We start from the raw sequence: 17,476 nt of genomic DNA, 5'->3' as shown, positions 1-17,476 counted from the left end.
TGAAAAATGCAGATGGAAAGAAAAGGAACATTAAGAATTTTGACTGAAATCTTTGGGGTCTGAGCAAATGTGCTGGACAGGTGTTTTCTTCTTTCTAATTTAAGTGTATTCCCCCCCCCCCCCCCAAAAAAAAGAGATGCTGGTCTCTGCAAGCAATAGGAAAACTGATCAGTCCTCGCTCCAAAATCTCCCATAAAAGCCCTTTATGAAATCAGATGCCTTGGAAGGCACTGGAGCAGTTTCCAGATGAACACAATCATCATTTCAGAGCTGCTGTGCAGCTCCTGGGTGGAAACCCACGCTGCCAACAACCCACTCAGTGCAGTTCAGGAGGGGGAAACTTGTGGCACATCCCAGCAGTCACCTCTGAGAGCTGTGGGTGCTCCCACAGCCACTCCCATGGGGACCAGGGTCCAAGACAGAGAGATCTCAGTGCCTGGGATAGGCAGAACTCATGGAAACCTTTCTGCTCCTTATTTACCAGCAAAAAAAACCTCCCATTCTGGTATGGCTTGACACAAAGGGTAACTTTTTCTGCCCTTCCAGGTTCTCATTCCTGTGCTTTGCAGCCCACCCGAGGGTCTCCTGCAGCATCCAGACCTGCAATTCTGCCTGCTAGGATGAAAAGGAAGCATTTAAGCAGAATTTTAACTGTTCAATAACTCAAATACTGTTGAGTCACTGTGTACAGGGGCTCAGCTTTTTCAGGACGTGTACTCTGCCCCCTCGGAAAGTCTGACTGGTTTTAAGTCTCAAACTGTACCAACCCATGCCATCCCTGATGCCATTGGAAATCTTTTCCCCTGCCTGTTTGTCCACATTATTTACTCTTTAACTGCCCACACACAGGCAGGATGGGGCAGATAAAAGTCTCTTATCAAGATCCTCCTTCCATAAAGGACTTTCCACGAGGCTGGGCGTGCTCGGCTTAATCAGCAATGGAACCACAGGCAATGCCACGCGACAGCCCCATTGCTGGGAGAGGCAAACCTAAAGCATCCTGTGATATCTGAAAATGATAAAACTTTGGAAATTATAGTAATAACAACTTTGAAAAGTTATTTCCAAAGGATGGGAAGTGCCAGGCTGTGCCACAGAGAAGCTGTGCTCACCCAGCATGGATGGCAGAGACGAGCGCTGACAGCACGTGGCTGAAGCTGCCGAGGTTTCATCAGCTTTTACAGCCCTGCTGCCACCGCCCTCGTGGAGCCAAGCAAAGGCTCGTGGAGGCTTGGCCATCGTCACTGGGATGCTGAGAGTCCTGGCTGTAAACCCGGGGGAAGAGAGGAACACCCAGCGCCCGGCGCTGCTCCTGCCCAAGGGCGGAGGGGGCAGGACGGCCAGGAGAAAAGCAAATGAGTCATTAATGCTCTGAGTGAAAGGAGCTGCTCCAGCGTCATGCAGAGCGTGGAAAAAGGCACTACCCCTTAATTAATCGCAAAGGAAAAATTCGGATCTCCCAGAAATCGCTCCCGCAGTGGCAGACAGCAGAACTGATGTGATTATTTAGGGGCGCAAGGTCGGGAGCGTTGAGCCACCCAGGCGGGGCAGGGAGCTGCTGTGGATGGGGATGTGGAAAAGGCAGAGAGGAGCTGCAGGAGCAGATGGACAGCAGGGAGTGCTGGGTCCAGCACAGTTTGGGTGAGGTCCATCCCGGCCACTGGGATTTGCAGCCGTACAGAAACACCCAGCAATGAGCATCAGTTACCATTTAATTCACGTTAGTGTCACACCCCACGTACAGCCAGGATTACACCCCAGTCTAAAACCATAAAAAGTGGCATTTTGTACAGAAAACACGTAATCATCCTTTATTCCCCAAAGCTGTAAACTCCAAAGAGCTAATGCACAAATAGAGACCTGCCAAATCTAATAAACACCCAATAGCCAGGGGCACAAAACTCTTACACCAGAAGTAGGAAACTGTGGATTTGTTCTCTGAAAATGGAACTCCAAACACTCAGCCCTGTAGCGTTCTTCAAAGGCTGAAACTAAAAATTCATTTCTCATTTTATTTCCTCTTATCTACAGAATGAAATGCAGAGAATGAAATGGGGGAAGCCTTTGGGTAAGACACACTATGATAACTTCAACATCGTCTTCAGCTATTCATAATTTAGTGAGAGACTTAGCCTTAGACAAAGCAAAGAAAAATTCATCTAAAATAAATTATTCATCCCCTCATGGGAATAATGAATCTCTGCAAATCCATGTTCCCTCCTCTCCAGCTCTGCAGTGTGGCATCTCGTGAGCCATCCTGCACATGCACCTTGAGATAATCTGTCCTTGGGGAATGGCTGCTCAGAATCCCAATGTGCTTTCAACCATTCCTTCCTCTGTCACCTAACAGGGAATCAGGAGGCAACAGCAGATTTCTAAAACTGGAGTGATGAGAAACTGCTGTCCCTTCCCACAGGTGTTGTCATTGCTGCTCTTTCCTTCCCATCCCAGTGAAGCTCTGGGTGGATGGAACTCATGTTCCTGGAGCCTGATCTGCCCTCCCTGATGTGCAGCAGTGATTTTTACAATCCCTGTGAGTACAGCCCCTAAATAAATACAGTCCTAAGGCCCAAACTTGCCCTGGTGGGGAGCACAACCCTCCCAGGAAGGCATCTGACAGTGTGGTTGTTCCTCACCTGCCACACTGGTAAAGGATTTCCCTTTGCTGCACATGCAAGTGAAGCTTGAGTTAAATAACACAGGCACGACTGGCTGATCTGCCCTACACCCAGTGGGATGCACTCATGGTTGGGGATACGCCTTCAAAGTCTCCCAGAAAGGGCACAGAGGAGTTTGGGAAGAAATCCAGCAGTGCTAATAAAAAGGTGAGGCCTCAGTGCATGGAGACTCCTTGGAGAAGCATCCACTGATCCCAGCCCTGCTCCACGCTGGCTCTGTGCCTGGGGGCCAGGAGCTGGCCCATGGGAAGAGGGGCTGGGTTATCCAAAATATTCCACTGCTGCTTCTCCTCCCCTCTGCACTGCTGCAAGCTGAGGCTCAGAGGAACAGGAGGAGGAGGAGGGCCTTGAAGCCTGAGGCTGCTGAAAGCCTCCTGTGGCACCAAGTGACCCTGGCTCCCTGACAGAGCCAGCATTTCCAGCACCTCTCCCTGCAGGCCAGCAGAGGTGCCAAGGATTTGCCTTTTTGTTTCATGGTGCTTTGTGCATGCCTGTCCTGGGAGCAGGGGAGAAATCTGCCCTGGGGTTCCCTCCTGAGCATCTCATTGATCCAGTGGAGCTGCAGGTGCCTGGATCCCAGCTGATAAAGGGTTGGGGTTTTCATGGTGGTGATGGGGTTGGTTCCCCCCACCCCAGAATAAATAATGAATCAGAGGAACAGCTCTGCAGCAGGGAGTGAGAACTGAGGCAAAACCCTCAGTGCTGCAGCAGGAGCTCAGCCAGGGTAAAAGCTGTGACACCAAGTGTATCACAGCCAGACAGCCTCTGAATCCACCTGAATGCTTTCTGTACTGCTGCCTTCCAGGTGCCTCTATTTTCTCCACCACATGGACCTGGCAATGCCCTGGGTTTCACTCCTGCTAAGCTGAGGGCAACACCTTGCTCAGATTCCTCCTCGGTCTGAAAGCGCCGATGGCTGAGAGATCACGGGGCTGGGAGGGACAGCACAGGGTGTAAATCACAGCCTGCCCAGCTCAGCAGCCCCGGGGCAGGGAGCTCCCAGTGCTCCCTCAGAGTCTCTTCTTGATGAGCTTCTCCAGTTTGCGGATGCGGGAGGATTCCTGCTCGGGCGTGGGAGCGCTCAGCGAGAGCGAGCCGGAGCCGTCGCCGCCGGGGGGAGGAGAGGGGAGGCGCAGGCGGAACAGGTCCAGCATGCTGCTCTGCTCGCTCCTCTTCAGGCCCTGGGGAGCAAAGGACAGCACTCACTGACCTGCCAGCTGCAGCGAGCCATTCAACTCCACTCAAAGACTCACCCACCAAGACGCCCATTTCAAACCTCCACCTCAAGAACTGCCTTTCAACTCCACCTCAAAGACCACCCCCTGAACAACCCCGAGCAGAGCAGGTATCAAAATGTGAAACAAACTCAAAACCTTTTCTCCAGCAGCAACTCTACTTTCAAAGAAAAGATAAACTTACAGTGCTTCTCTCACCCCCCAAGCCCCTCAGAATTCACACTGAATTAAAGTCCCCAGCAATCCCCAAGCAGCACTAGAGGATGAGCAGATTCCCATCCTCTCACCTTCATGTCGAGGATTTTCTGGAATGTGTCAGTGCTGCAGTCAGCAAGGAGCTTGATGTAATTGTCCACAAACACAACTGGGGGCTCGTGTGGAGCCATCACCACCTGCCAAGACAAGGAAAAAGAGATCAGACAAATAACAGGAATTAAAGGCAGTGCTCAGTCAGCTTTGGCACAGGAGTGACAGCAGGGCTGGCTCCTAAAATAAAATGTTTAAGGAACAAGAAAGAGGCTGGATATGAGAGGGGTAAAGGTGAGTGAAGAGAAGCAGAGAAAGGACAGGGAGGAAGTTGGGTCTCTTTCAGCACAGCAGTGCTGCTCATGGGCTCTGCATCCTGTTTCAAAGGGCAGCAGGACTTGTCTGTGGCCTGTGGGCTGGCAGGCACTGGGGCATTGTTAAAGCTCAAGATTTTATCAAGCTGCAGGGGGAAGACAAGCTGGGGAGCTGCTCAGGGGACAGTGCTGGCAGTGGTGGTGGCACTCACAAAGTCCCAGGAGATCAGGCAGCCTGGACACAGTCCAGACCCTCAGCTTGGCTGTGTGTCCCTCCTGCTCCCTCCAGGACACACAGCGTGTCACAGGGGAATGTGACAACACTCTGGTCACCCCCTCAGTGCCCAGGACAGCGGGGGCCAGAGCTCTCTGCTCTGCAGCTCTCCTGACATGGCCACACACAGCCACTCTGTCCTTGGGCTGCAGCTCCTCTTGGACACCCCTCTGGAGGGGAGGGATGAAGGATGGGAACCCCCACCAACATCTGCCCAGGAGCAATCATAAAAAACAGGGAAAAAAATCAAAATAGCATCAAAGCTGGTAAGATGATCCCTCACTGATGGGCTTTTCTTACATAAGCAGCAAACTCCACAGAGAACACATCTTTTGATAATGCTGGGCAGCCAAACCTTCTTTCTGGGGAAGAGTGTGTCTGTGTTTGTCTGAGTGTGTGTAAATGGGCAGAAACAGCACCAGACCATTCCCTGTCTCCAAAACCATTTCCATATGTTTGCACTGACCCAGCTCACCCCACACTGCATTCTGTCACCAAGACATTTCTTTCTTTCCCTGCACTTCAGACCACTGAAACATCATAGCCATGTATACACTTATAAATCCTTAATTTACAGCCCTTGTAAAAATCCTGTGCCAAGATGAAAAGCTGGAGCCTCAGAGAGCGTGGCCAGAGGAGAAGGGGAAGAGCTCAGCAGGGTGTGCATGGCCCAGGGCCCTCCTCCCCACTCCCATCTGTGGGGCTCAGCTCAATGGACTTGTTTGTGCTGCCCATGGGCCCAAAGTTTGTCTTCCTGAATTACCTGCCCCAGAACAAGCCTGGGAACACAGACTGCAGCTCCCAGTGCTGTCAGCCTGTGGCTGTTTGATCTGCAGTTCTGCACACAGCATGGGCTGTGTGACACAGCAGTGCCACTGCTGCTGCACAGCCTGGGGACCTGCAGCTCTCCATGTGCTGCCTTCCTCTCCAATGTGGTGCTAAGGGTACACAAATTAACTCCATTACTCTTGTGATTCACACACAAGCTCCAAGGAAAGACCTGCTCTGCACACAACAGGCACCAATCTTCCCTGCTCCCGTTAGCACAAAGCAGGAACATTTTTATTCAGGTCATTTCTAGGAAAATTTAGACTACAATTCATTAACATTTCAGTCACCCCAGTCCAAAAGCAGGGAGCTGGAGGGCTGATGTCTGAATCCAGAGCACACACTGAGCTGTGACATTGCCCTGGGATGGGAGCAGAGCCACCCTGAGCAGCAGCTGAGCAGGGACAGCTCAGGCTCCTCACCCCCCTGGCCCTGGCTGTGCTCACAGGAGGCTCTGGCTGGCAGCTGCCCGTCCTGCCTGACCCCAGGTCCCACTGATTCCCTCCCAGGAATGCCCTCCAGCATTGCTGGCCAGCAGGGGACAATCCCAGCACCCAGCAGGGCACAACTGTGCAGCTGCCACTGCTCCTCCTGGGATCCAACCTGGCTTCAAACTGGGAAGGGCAGATTGCTTTGCTTGCTGCTTTTCATGAAGACAACACTCTGCTTTTGGGTCATTTTCCAGGCACCAGGTCTGGAAAATGAAAAAGGGCTCTGGTGAGTACAGTAAGCCAGACATGTTTGCACTGGCTGTTGCACTAGACAGTAAACAGGTGACTCAAGCACAGCTTGGCTCCCCTGAGTGAGGAGTCTGCACAAAGCCTGGAGTAACCTGAACCACAGCAGACCCTCAGGGATGCAAACTCCGATTTCCACAAGCTCCTGAGGGAAAACCTGCTGCCCCAACTCTCCAAACCTGAGCCTTTGGTTGCCTTGAAAAGTGAGGGTGAAAACTCCTTGGTGGTATTAGGAGAGAGTGGGGGCAAACCCAAGGGGAGTGAGCCAGGTCTGCAGAGCAGCTGGCAGAGCCCCCAGGCAGGCTCACAAAGCTCATGTGCAATTGCAGATTGCTGCATTCAGAGGAAGGGCCCCCTGGAATTCACTGCTGTGATTCCCAGGCCAGCAGTCTGGCTGGCAGGGTACCAACAGGCTTGAGTTACCTTCAGGATCATTTCAGCCCGAGTCATGCCTTTCACCACTATCTTTGTGTAGCTGGCAGGAGCCTTCCTCACCACTTGGGACCCAATGGAGGGCAGATCCAGGAGAACCATCTTCAGAGAGTGAGTGTCCAGCAGCAGCTGCAAGGGTTAACCACACTCTGTTACTCAGGCTCCTTCTACACCAAAATCCATCAGCTGTGTAACCCAACATCCTTCAAAGTTTAACATCCTAAAAAGTTTAACATCCTTCAAAGTTTAACATCCCCAAAAGTTTAACATCCTTCAAAGTTTAACACTTCCCACACTGGAAGAAGTCCTGGTAATTTGGCTGCACAACAGGAGGGACTGAGCCATGTAGTGACACTTCCAGGAGAGAGGATCACCCCCATGGCTACAGATCAGCATGGTGGTTGATTTTAACACAGCACTGCTCTGCTGGCTGGAAATGACTTATGGCAGCCCAACATCTGGCACATCAGGCACAGATGTCCAGTCCTTCCCCCCAAAAAAGTATGAAGGGAAATAATCTTGGTTACCTGGAGCTGCACCATGGTTTGATACTGAGGTCAAATGAACTAACACCAGCCACACACACAGTCAGGTTTTCTGCATTCACCCAACCCGTTGATTGGGGTTTCTTTCCTTAAAATCTGTCACACAATTCAGCAACACTGAGAACTGCCCACAGACTGGATGTTGTTTGTTATTACCCCAGCAAATAAATAAGCAGCAGCCATGAAATTGAGCCCAGACAGACAGCACTGTCTCATGATAAAATGCTGTGGGTCAGGGCTCCTTAGAGCAAAATTATCCTGAATACCACACTCCTCTGATTGCACAAAGTATGTCTGAGGAGACAAGACCAGTGAAGAACAGAAATCTGAAATCAAAGCAGAGGAAAGAGCAGCTCCTGCAGACTCTGTCCCCTCAGCCCATTTTCCATCCCAGGCCCCTGGCATTGCTAACTCACTGCCAAAGCTTGCTGGGGTGCAGAGTTGTTAAGTCAGAGAGGAAAACACAGAAAGCAAAACCCCACAGGTCCTGTTCCCTACACTGAATACCTCCACAAATATCACCCCAGCATTCATATTCCAACTGTAATTATCAGCAAACAGCAGGAAAAGCTGTGTGTGGAACCAGAAAGGCCAGGAAAATGCATTCCCCAGCCACACTGGCACCAGGGAGGAGATGGTGGCATGGAAAGATGCTGCTGGGTGACCAGGGGGGTTCAAAAGATTTTAAGGGAATTGCTGCAGAGATAGATCAGCTCCTGAGCCCTCTGTACCCTTAACCCCAGGGATGTGTGTCCCACTTCCAATGGCATGGATTCACTGGGAATCAGCCTAATAAAAACCTTCCCAGCCTGCTTTAAAGCAGCAAATTGGGCCTGTGATTCCCATACAGGAATATTGAAAGCTTTTAACATTAGACACAAGCCCACTGCTGGTTAATCACTTGAGAAGCTTATTTTAAAAAGACTCCCTTTAATCACTCTCAGGTTATTGCTCATCACACAAGACAAACAGGCACTGAGCTTCACTCATTTGCTTTCCATTAAGGTTTTGATGTAAAGCTCCTGTTTCCTTTTGCAGACACTGCTCAGAACCATCTTTGATGCCTAAAACCCAAGCAGCTTTGAAGGAACCCATTTGAAGTTCACAGCAGTCCCATTAGGGATGATTCTGCTTTTTTTGCTTTTTCTTTTTTTTATGAGCCCACAGGAGTAATAATCTCTATATGCAGGGGACAGATGAAATCCTGCCTCTCCCAAATCCCATCCTCACAGAGCAGCAGGGTCCAGCCCATGGCAGAGTGGGAGATGCCTCAATTTCTTGAACCCAAAATCCATCAAATATGACGGCCAATGCACCTATTGCTTCTTACCTGTTCTGCACCCACCATGCTGATAGGTTTGCACTTGAAGAGATGGTTAATGAACTTGGGAATGAAGGAGCTGCAGGAGAGGTACAAAATGATACAATTACATAAGAATATTTGCAGTCAGACAGTCTTGTGTGGTGACAAAGCATGCAGAACCAAACCAGGATGGCTTCCACAAAGACACTCCCAGTGCCAGCATCCCAAAGTGATTCCAGACATGTTAAATATACTAAATAAAAAAAAAATCCCAACCCTTAGGCACAGTTCTTTTGCTTTCATCCCTCCTGATCTCAAAGTTTATTGAGAAGCTGCACACACTCACTCTAGAGGTAAATAAATTGCTATAAACTAAATATGAAGTATTGCAGTAAAAGGTCAGCAAACAAACAATTTTATTTATCAGGATTAGCCTCACTGCTCATGAGTGGATGTATCTTGACTGTATCCAGAACCTACATTTTCCTGCACACAAGTAATTCCATAACATGCATATTACACACTGAACTTGAGGTCCAGCCAAGGCTGGGCCCTGGACACTCACATTGGGGCACCTTTCCAGAAAGCTCCTGGCCAACACAATCAAGACAAGAAAAAGTTTTGTGAAAAGGAAAACACCATTACCATATTTTACTGTCATGGGTTTCAGACTCAGAAAAATGAGTGCCCAGCCAGAGAGAGAGCTTGGTGAGGATGGAAGCCCAATATTCACCACTTCAGAGCATCAGCTTTGGGTTCAGCTGGTTTTTGCCTCTTGATCTGAGGCTTTGAAGCAGTTTCATTGCAAAAGCACTGGTTGGGCACCTGCAGGACGAGCTCCTGCCCCTGCTCCAGCAAAGAGCAGCACCAGGAAAGCTCAGGAGCCACAAATTCTGTCAGGGCCCAACACTTGACCAAGTCTTCCTCTCACTGCCTTGTTTTTAATGTACTCTGCTCCTTCCCCATGTCCTCCTCTGGCTGAGTGCCTGCAGGGCTCACATTTCCAGGACTTGCCCATGACCTGGTGGCAGCTCCTGGGTTTTTATGGCTCTGTCCTGACTCAGTCAGGGGCTGTGCTCTGGACTGGGGCTGTCCATGATGATGATGATGATCTAAATTCAGCGTGGTTTCCTCCTTGCATCTGCTAAGCTTTTTGTTCCCTCCCCACAAAGCAAGGAGCACAACAGCAGCTTGTTTGTCCTGCCACCTGTTTTCCAAGGCAGGACATTCATTTCTCATCCTTTCTCATGGAAAAGTGACAAAAGTGCAGCTCAGGCTCGGAGCAAGCCAAGCTGCTGAGCAAACCCAAAGGAATGGCTCAGGAGAGCCCTCAAAAGCAAAGATTCCTTCCCTCAGACACAGTCCCTACCTCTCTCAGTGAATCATTTTCTCCTGGAGAGGTGTCAAGGAGAACAATTTCAAGCTACTGTTGAGAAGCAGCTACTGGGCTGCCCTGAGTAGTTTTGAATTTGGCCACCAGAGAAACAACCTTGGCAACACAACAGAAAGAGGAGGAGGAAAAGCAGCCCTGACTCCTCCTGCACAAAAGCATTACAGTGGAGATTTAACCTATCTGGTTTAAAAGTCCATTTTTCAGGGCTATAACTAATTCCCAGAGGGCAATTAGGGAGTGATGAGCACAGCTGGAGCTGAGGTGATCCTAGAAAATGATAAATTGGCAGCAGCTCTGGATGCAGCAGCTCACACTGCTGGCAGAACAGTACAAGAAATTAATTGTGCCTTTGATAGTGCAGGTAAATCCAAGTGTCCCTCCGTCTGCAAGGTCAGGCATGGAGCTAAAGCTCATGCTGTGTATGGAAAACAGGGTGAGCCTTTTCTGCTGCAGGGCGGCACACTGGCAGCCCAGGGACCCCCTCCCCTGTTGGTTTTAATCTCCTTTTCTATATAACCACACCATCTCCCATAGACAGCATTCTGTCCTGCATGAAACAATTCCCAGGCCCCTCTGATGGCCACCCACCATCAGTGCAGAGGGGGAAAGTGACCTTCCATCCCCACATGCCTCTTATTTCACGCTGCCTTATTGGAAACAGCTTCCCCACTCCAGCAGGACAGACAAGACAAACTGTCAGAGCCAAGGGCTGCTCTGGAATTTTTTTTTCCCCTTTGGTTTTTATTTTTTTCCTGGACTAGCAGAGACCATCAAGAGCAGTTGCACTTAACAGAAAGTGCCTCTTGCCTAGGCTGGACTCAGTGCCTGGTGTGCTCAGAGTGCAGCAGGCAATCCTGATGTGAGTAATATGTGCATGTTCAGGGGCTCTGTGCTCTGAATGCCTTTAGTCCCTGCACAATCACAGCCAGATTGGGTGCCAGAATTCATTTACAGCTTCAGCTCTAAAACTGAACCCAGAAACCCCCCACTAGAAGCAGAAAAGTCCCCAGTGTAACAATAAAGCAGTGCAGGACAGATGAGGAACCTGAAGCACAGAAACCACAGCACTGAGAGCCTCCCATCCAACACGAGTGTGGCTCTGCCAGAGCTGTGTTTTCCCAATCCCCTGCACTGATGATGCATCAAACACAATGCCTTGCTGAGAGAGGCACAGACAGACTTGCAACCACAGTCTGTCTGTCTGTCTGTCTGACAGCCTGAGCTCCTGCAGGACATCCCCCAAAGGTTCTGGTGTCACTGAGTCACTGCAGCCCAGCAGGGTTTTGCTCTACACCACCCTCTGAGCTGGTGACCAGCCCTTACCCAGGCTGAGCTCAGCCCTGAACCCTCCACATCCCAACCTTCCTCCTCTCAGTTTTTCCCTGGAGCACCTGGAAGGACCCAGCACCCACCAGGCCTGGCTGCTGCTCACGGAGGAGCCGCGGCCCCGGCCGGGGGAGAGCTGCTTGTTTTTCCTGTCTCTCTGCTCTAATCTCTTCCTCACTGAGGTCAGGTCACAGACTTCCCAAACACATCCCAGCAGAGCAGCCTGGCTGCTGTGGGGTTTGGTTTCAAAGCAGAAGGTGCAGGGAGAGCTGAGCCCCCCACCCTGCCCGGCAGCCTCGCACCTCGGTCAAAACAAAGCAAAAATGACAAATTAGCTTCAAGGATTGATGCAATTTCTGATGGCCATTTTTCTTCTCTCCAGACGTGGCTCAGATCCTGCTGGTTTAAATTTAGTGACTTTAGCTGCCTTCTCCCCTGTGGTCCTGTAACTCAACACTCACGCTTTATACAATCCATTAGAGCTGAGAAGTGGCAGCTCACAAAGACACAGGCATTAACATGTGGAGAAGCACAAGGCCTGTTAAAAGGATTTTCAGCATTGTGGGGCACACAAAAGGCCAGGTATTTATATTGGCCCAGCCAGAATATTCCATTAAAATGCAGAGCTTGAAAAACACAAATATTTATAGGTATTAAAAAGCATTTTAAGGAGATTAAGATCACCCTTACCACTGGGCTGATTCTCCTTAGCACCAAGTTGCACAGATGCAGCAAAATCAACCTTCAGGAAATCATTTTACCCTTCTACATCTGATCCATGCCACAGTGACCTCAGAATTGTGTCTTAATTTAAATGTGCTGCAGATCAGAGCTGCAGTTGTCCTAAAAAAATGCTTTGGGCTTCTGTGCTCATGGATGAGGACACTCAGCTTAGATGGGAACTTCCCTCAAATCTCAGAGCTGTTTCATCTGGAGTTTACTTGGTATGTGCCCAGCAATAAAGTTAAAAGGGAGGCAACTAAGCTGAGGTATTAAGAGTGTGCTGTGAACAGCTGAATAAATGGGGGGTTTTATTTATCACATAAAATTCAAGTGTAACCGCACAGAAGGTTTTCATACAATAAATTCTCCCTGAGACAGCGTTTCAAACAGTGATTATGGGCAACAGCACAACATGATTTATCAGGAACTCCTCCTTAAAGCAAACTCATGAGCACCCTGAGACACAGAGGGGGATGAAGCTCTCAGGTTGAGCCTCCCTGCTGTGAAAGCTCCCAGGATAGCTCTGCTGCATCCCACCCTGCTGAGGCGGGAGCTGCAGCTCAAATCTCCAACCCACACAGCCCCTGCCAGGCCACAGAGCTTATTTCAGGCTGATTACCTTATCAGAGATGAATGAAACATTAAGGTATTTCAGAGTGACACATGACACGCACGCCACTGCCCTGCAGGCCACCAGCAGGGTCACATGTGCCACCAAAAGCAGCAGCTACAACTGGCACTGCCCTCCCAAGGGCTTTTCCTGGGGCTTTGCCATGTGGAGCTCAGCTGGCCACAGGCAAGCAGGGAAGAGCTCAAAGTATCCTCCCAAAGAGCTCAATTTGTGTTTCAGACAAAGTCTGGATGTCCACCCTGCATCCAGCAGCAAGGGGCATTTCTGTCTCATCTGCCACTTCTGTCACGCTGCTCAATTTTAGGTGGTTTGTCAGGAAGATGCTTTAATACCCCACAACATTTAAATGTGAATTTCCCCTCCTATTTTTCCCTTCTGAGCTATTTTTGCACAGAAAAGCAGCTTTCAGGTTGTGAAGGTAAAATATACTTCTCACACATGCCCTCCTTACAGGGCAATGTTATTTTGAGGCAATTTCTCAGGACCTGGAAGCCCCATGGAAGAAAAGTAGATTTTCCCACAGCAAGAGTCACATCTAAAGTCAGATATTCAAGGTCTTTTAAAGGTGCCCAACCCAAAATTTCTGCACTTGGCAAACACCACCCAGTGATCATCACAGTTTTATGGGATGAGCTGAATGAAGTGTCTGTGTTGGGAACTTACTTTGCAAATTTTATGCAGAACTGAGTGAAATACTTCCTGGTGGAGGCCAGGTTGTCACGGATGATGGGGACATTCTGCTTGATGTGCAGGATCACTGAGGTGACATAAGGACTCTGGTCACCAACATGCTCCACGTTCTGCCACTGCATCTGCACAGAGGGGAAAAAACAACCAAAAATGACTGGTTAATTCATCAACATTCAAGTAACAACTAAGGGAAACCGTACAAACTTCCTGCCAGGGGATCTCTAAGGAATAATTCAGAGACTGCCTCTGCAATTCACCACCAAGGTCAAGTCCTTCATCATTAAAGTGATTGGGCAAAACCATTTCACAAGAAGACCCAAAGAAAAGCCAGAGCAGAGACTGTGACCAGTAACCCACACAAATGGGGACCACTAGGATCAAAAAAGCCTTTGGAGCACACCAGGCTGCTTTAATATTTAACAGTTTCCAGTTTGCTGGGATGAAGTGCCCATATAAATCCTGATTACAGGCATTTGAGAAAATATCTGCAAGCTTGCAAAGTCTGGATTCCTGTATGGCAGCCAAGGCTTTAATACTGGTGAGACTGATGACAGATAGATGGAAGAGGTAAAAAGTCTTAAAGTCCAAAGCACTCTGCACCAGTGTAGCTCACTGAAAACACTGCTGGTGCACAAGCCAGGATGCCCAAGTCCAGCTCTTCCAAATGCATGTAAAAAGTACAAAACAAGAGGAGTTACTCAACCTCCCATTTTGTTTTCATTTATTCTCAGCACAACTGCAGGAGAACAGCCCCTGTGAGCCAGATGTGTGGCTCTCTTGATTTTCTCTGAGCCTGGTTTGCAGTACACAGGGTACTCCCAATTTCAAACAAGTGGAAAAACAACAACAAAAAAAGAGATTATTGGGTCTGGCCTGGCCTTGTGTATGTACCAGAGTCTCACTGAGGAACACAAGCACCCAGAAAAGCACACTCAGTTCTGCTGCTGCTCAGAACTCTGCAGTGTCCTCCCAAAAACTCTTTGGAGATCTGTTCCTCGTGCTGGAGATGAGACAGGAGGAAAACTCATAGGAAATCAGGAGAGGAAACTGGGCACATATGGAAGATGAGCTTTTTCCTTTGAGGAGCTGTTTGTCCTCAAACTTGTTTTCCCAAGCTCTGGATTCTGCATATAAAGTTTTTTACTCCTGGTTTTAATTTTATTTAATTTAATATGGCTACTTTGCCCCCCTGCAACTCAGCTGACTCAACTCCATCCAAACAATCCCTGCCTAAGTGACTTAGTGGGAAAAAAAAAGCCAAATTCTTTGCAAAACCACAGTGTCTGAGTCTACACATGTGCCACTAAAGCTGCTTTTATTGAAACCAAACAAACCAAGCCCAGCCTGCTGCTCTCACATCAGCTGGGTGGCTGGAAGGGATTTCTCTCCCATCACCTGCTCCACAGGTTTTCACAGAGCATCCTGAGCTGGAAGGGACACACAAGGAGCACCAACTTCAACTCAGACACCCCAAAAATCCCAACCTGTGTTTGGGATTGTCCAAACACTCCTGGAGCTCTGGTGTTGTGACCATTCCCTGGGGAACCTCAGCATCCTCTGGGGAAAATCCTTCCCCTAAAATCCAACCTAAACCTCACAGCTCCAGCCATTCCCTCAAGTCCTGTCACTGGTTTCCTGCTTTTCTGCTCCTCGTGGTGCTGATCACACCAAAACAGAATATTCTGTGCCTTTCTCCCTGATGGATTCACACTTTTCCCTTCTTGACAGAGCAATCCTCACCCAACACACCATCCCTACAGAATGGGAAACAGCCAGAAAGTGGGAAGGGACTGCTGAGCTGAATTATTGCACCAACAAAGAAACAGTAGCTTTTTCATTTTGTTGGTCATCATTCCAAAAGCAATACTTTACAACCAAACCTTTAAAGCATGAACAGTAAAAATAGCCCTTTTGTGTGTGTGTGTGTGCATTGTGGGTGTGTTTCACCCAAAAAAAACCCACCCAGTAGCTGCAGAGAAAGGAATAGCACACATACTGAAAAGTCATCAGAAGAAATATGAGCCCAACTCTGCTGGTAAAGCTTTGTTCCTGTCCTTTTAAATTTATTCCTCTTTTTCCCTTGTCCTGTGTTTTTCTTGGGATATCCACAGAGTTTACATCCACAGGCTGGAAATGAGTGCAAGGAGCAGGAGCAGGGAGATTTCACTGCAGGGAGAAGCCCAAAGGCACCTGCAGGGCTGGGAGGACACACAAGGGCTGGAGGAGCTTCTCACAACCAAACACAGGGATGGGATTAAAACAGGCAGGAGAAAAGAGAAATGTAGCCATGATATTGTCTGAAAAATCCTTTCCTTAAGATTTTTCCTCCTGAGAAGCTGAGAGGCCTCAGGAACAAAATGCAAACAATGGTTATCTGCTGCTGGGGAATGCAACAGGTGCATCTGGGATTGGTCTCATGTGGTTGTTTCTAATTAATGGCCAATCACAGTCAGCTGGCTCAGACTCTCTGAGACACAAGCTTTTGTTATTCATTAATTCTTTTTCTATTCTTAGCTAGCTTTCTGATGAAATCCTTTCTTCTATTCTTTTAGTATAGTTTTAATGTAATATATATCATAAAATACTAAATCAAGCCTTCTGAAACATGGAGTCAGATCCTCATCTCTTCCCTCAGACCCCTGTGAGCACCGTCACAGAGAAACCCTGAGCAGAAATGGGGAACCCAGGGAAGGGCAGAGCTCAAGGGTGGCACGGTGTCCCCAAAGAGCCACCAGGTCCCTCCCTGTGTCCAGCCCTCCAGAAAAGGGGTTTGTGATGGAGCAGACAATGAATGAACCTTCAATTCTCCCTGTTCACGGTGCTGTGTCCCCAAAGAGCCACCAGCTCCCTCCCTGTGTCCCAAAGGAGCTGCTTTGGGATTGAGAAGAGGATAAATGAACTTTCAACTCTCCCTGTTGCCAGCAGCATCCCAGTGCCAGCTTCTCCCTGCAGGCTCCAGCCTGGGCACCAGCAGAGGGGCTGGCATGGGAGCAGGGAGCGCTGCTGGCCCCAAATTTGGGGACACAAATTGGGCCCTGCCCTGTCACACCCTGCACATATTCCAGGCTCACACACTCTCCTGAGAGCTCTTAATTAGCAGCTGCAGCTCTGCTTGCTCTGCTCTCAGGGTTTTTCTGTGTGTGGAGTGCAGAAACGATGAAAGCCCCGCTCTGTCCACTCGGCTGTGAGGGCACAGGGAATTGCAGCTGGGCCAAAAGGGTTTAGGAAAATGTAAAAAGCCAGCAAGAGGTTGATGTGAGGCACTAAAATGTCCCCCAGCCCCAGTTGCAGGCACAGTTTTGCATATAAATTGATGCTTAATTCAGCATGTAAATCAAGCCTTAGCCAGTGCAATCCATAAATTTAATTGGGGCGAAAACATCCCGTGCAGATTAGCAGCTCCCTCATCCCAGAAATTAAAAAGGAAGCACACCAGGCAATGTGAGAGCCTGCTACAGATCAGTACAGACACATTAACAGCTCTTAGTTATCCACAATATCACAACAGGGGGGTTTAGGGCAAATTCTCCTCCCACCCACATCCCAGCTCCCTGTCCTGCAGTCCTGGTTAATCATCCTACACTTGCTGCAAAGTCTGAGTAAGGATTATCACCTACAAATTTCATAATATGGGACCTTCTCAGCATTTACCATTTTCTTCAGAACACACCAAGTAAAGAATCACGGAAACCAAGCAGCATTCCCAGCTGAAAGCAATATTCCTGATGCTGTTTTCTGTGTTAAATCTCTCAACGTGGCCTGCAGCCAAAGTGGATTGAGAGGTTTAACCATTTCATAATTTACCTCTGTAGTTCCTGAACATTTTTGCAAAGGAAAAAAAAAAACCCAAAGCCAGACTCCAACAAAGGAATGGGAATATTCAATCCTGGAGGACACCAGAGCGAGGTAAATGAAAAGAAATTAAACAAAGGAAGAGCCCTAATGGAGCATGGAACTTGAGAGAGCAAAATTGGAATGGATCAGCCACACAATCTTTATTTCTTTAATACAGGCTGAAATTTTACATTTCCAAATACTACCTCTGTGTTTAAATAATTACATGCATTTCTTATTGAAGTGTCAGAGTAACAACCCAGCCCTGAAGGAAAGGGAGGAGGAAG

General features: G+C 48.7%; 1 protein-coding gene across 1 annotated transcript in view; it reads right to left on the bottom strand.

Moving 5' to 3' along the window:
* Positions 1-1,694: 1,694 nt before the first annotated feature.
* VPS53 (VPS53 subunit of GARP complex) overlaps positions 1,695-17,476 on the bottom strand; it is a 65,115-nt gene continuing 49,333 nt past the window's right edge. Inside the window, 5 exon segments of the mRNA XM_064729276.1 lie at positions 1,695-3,859; positions 4,201-4,305; positions 6,736-6,873; positions 8,620-8,689; positions 13,329-13,477. Of these exon segments, the coding sequence (XP_064585346.1) occupies positions 3,689-3,859; positions 4,201-4,305; positions 6,736-6,873; positions 8,620-8,689; positions 13,329-13,477 (633 nt within the window). The 3' untranslated portion in view covers positions 1,695-3,688.

The sequence above is a fragment of the Zonotrichia leucophrys genome, chromosome 19, assembly GCF_028769735.1.
Source record: "Zonotrichia leucophrys gambelii isolate GWCS_2022_RI chromosome 19, RI_Zleu_2.0, whole genome shotgun sequence".
In the NCBI taxonomy this organism is placed as follows: Eukaryota; Metazoa; Chordata; class Aves; order Passeriformes; family Passerellidae; genus Zonotrichia; species Zonotrichia leucophrys.
This window is presented reverse-complemented; position numbering and strand designations above follow the sequence as displayed.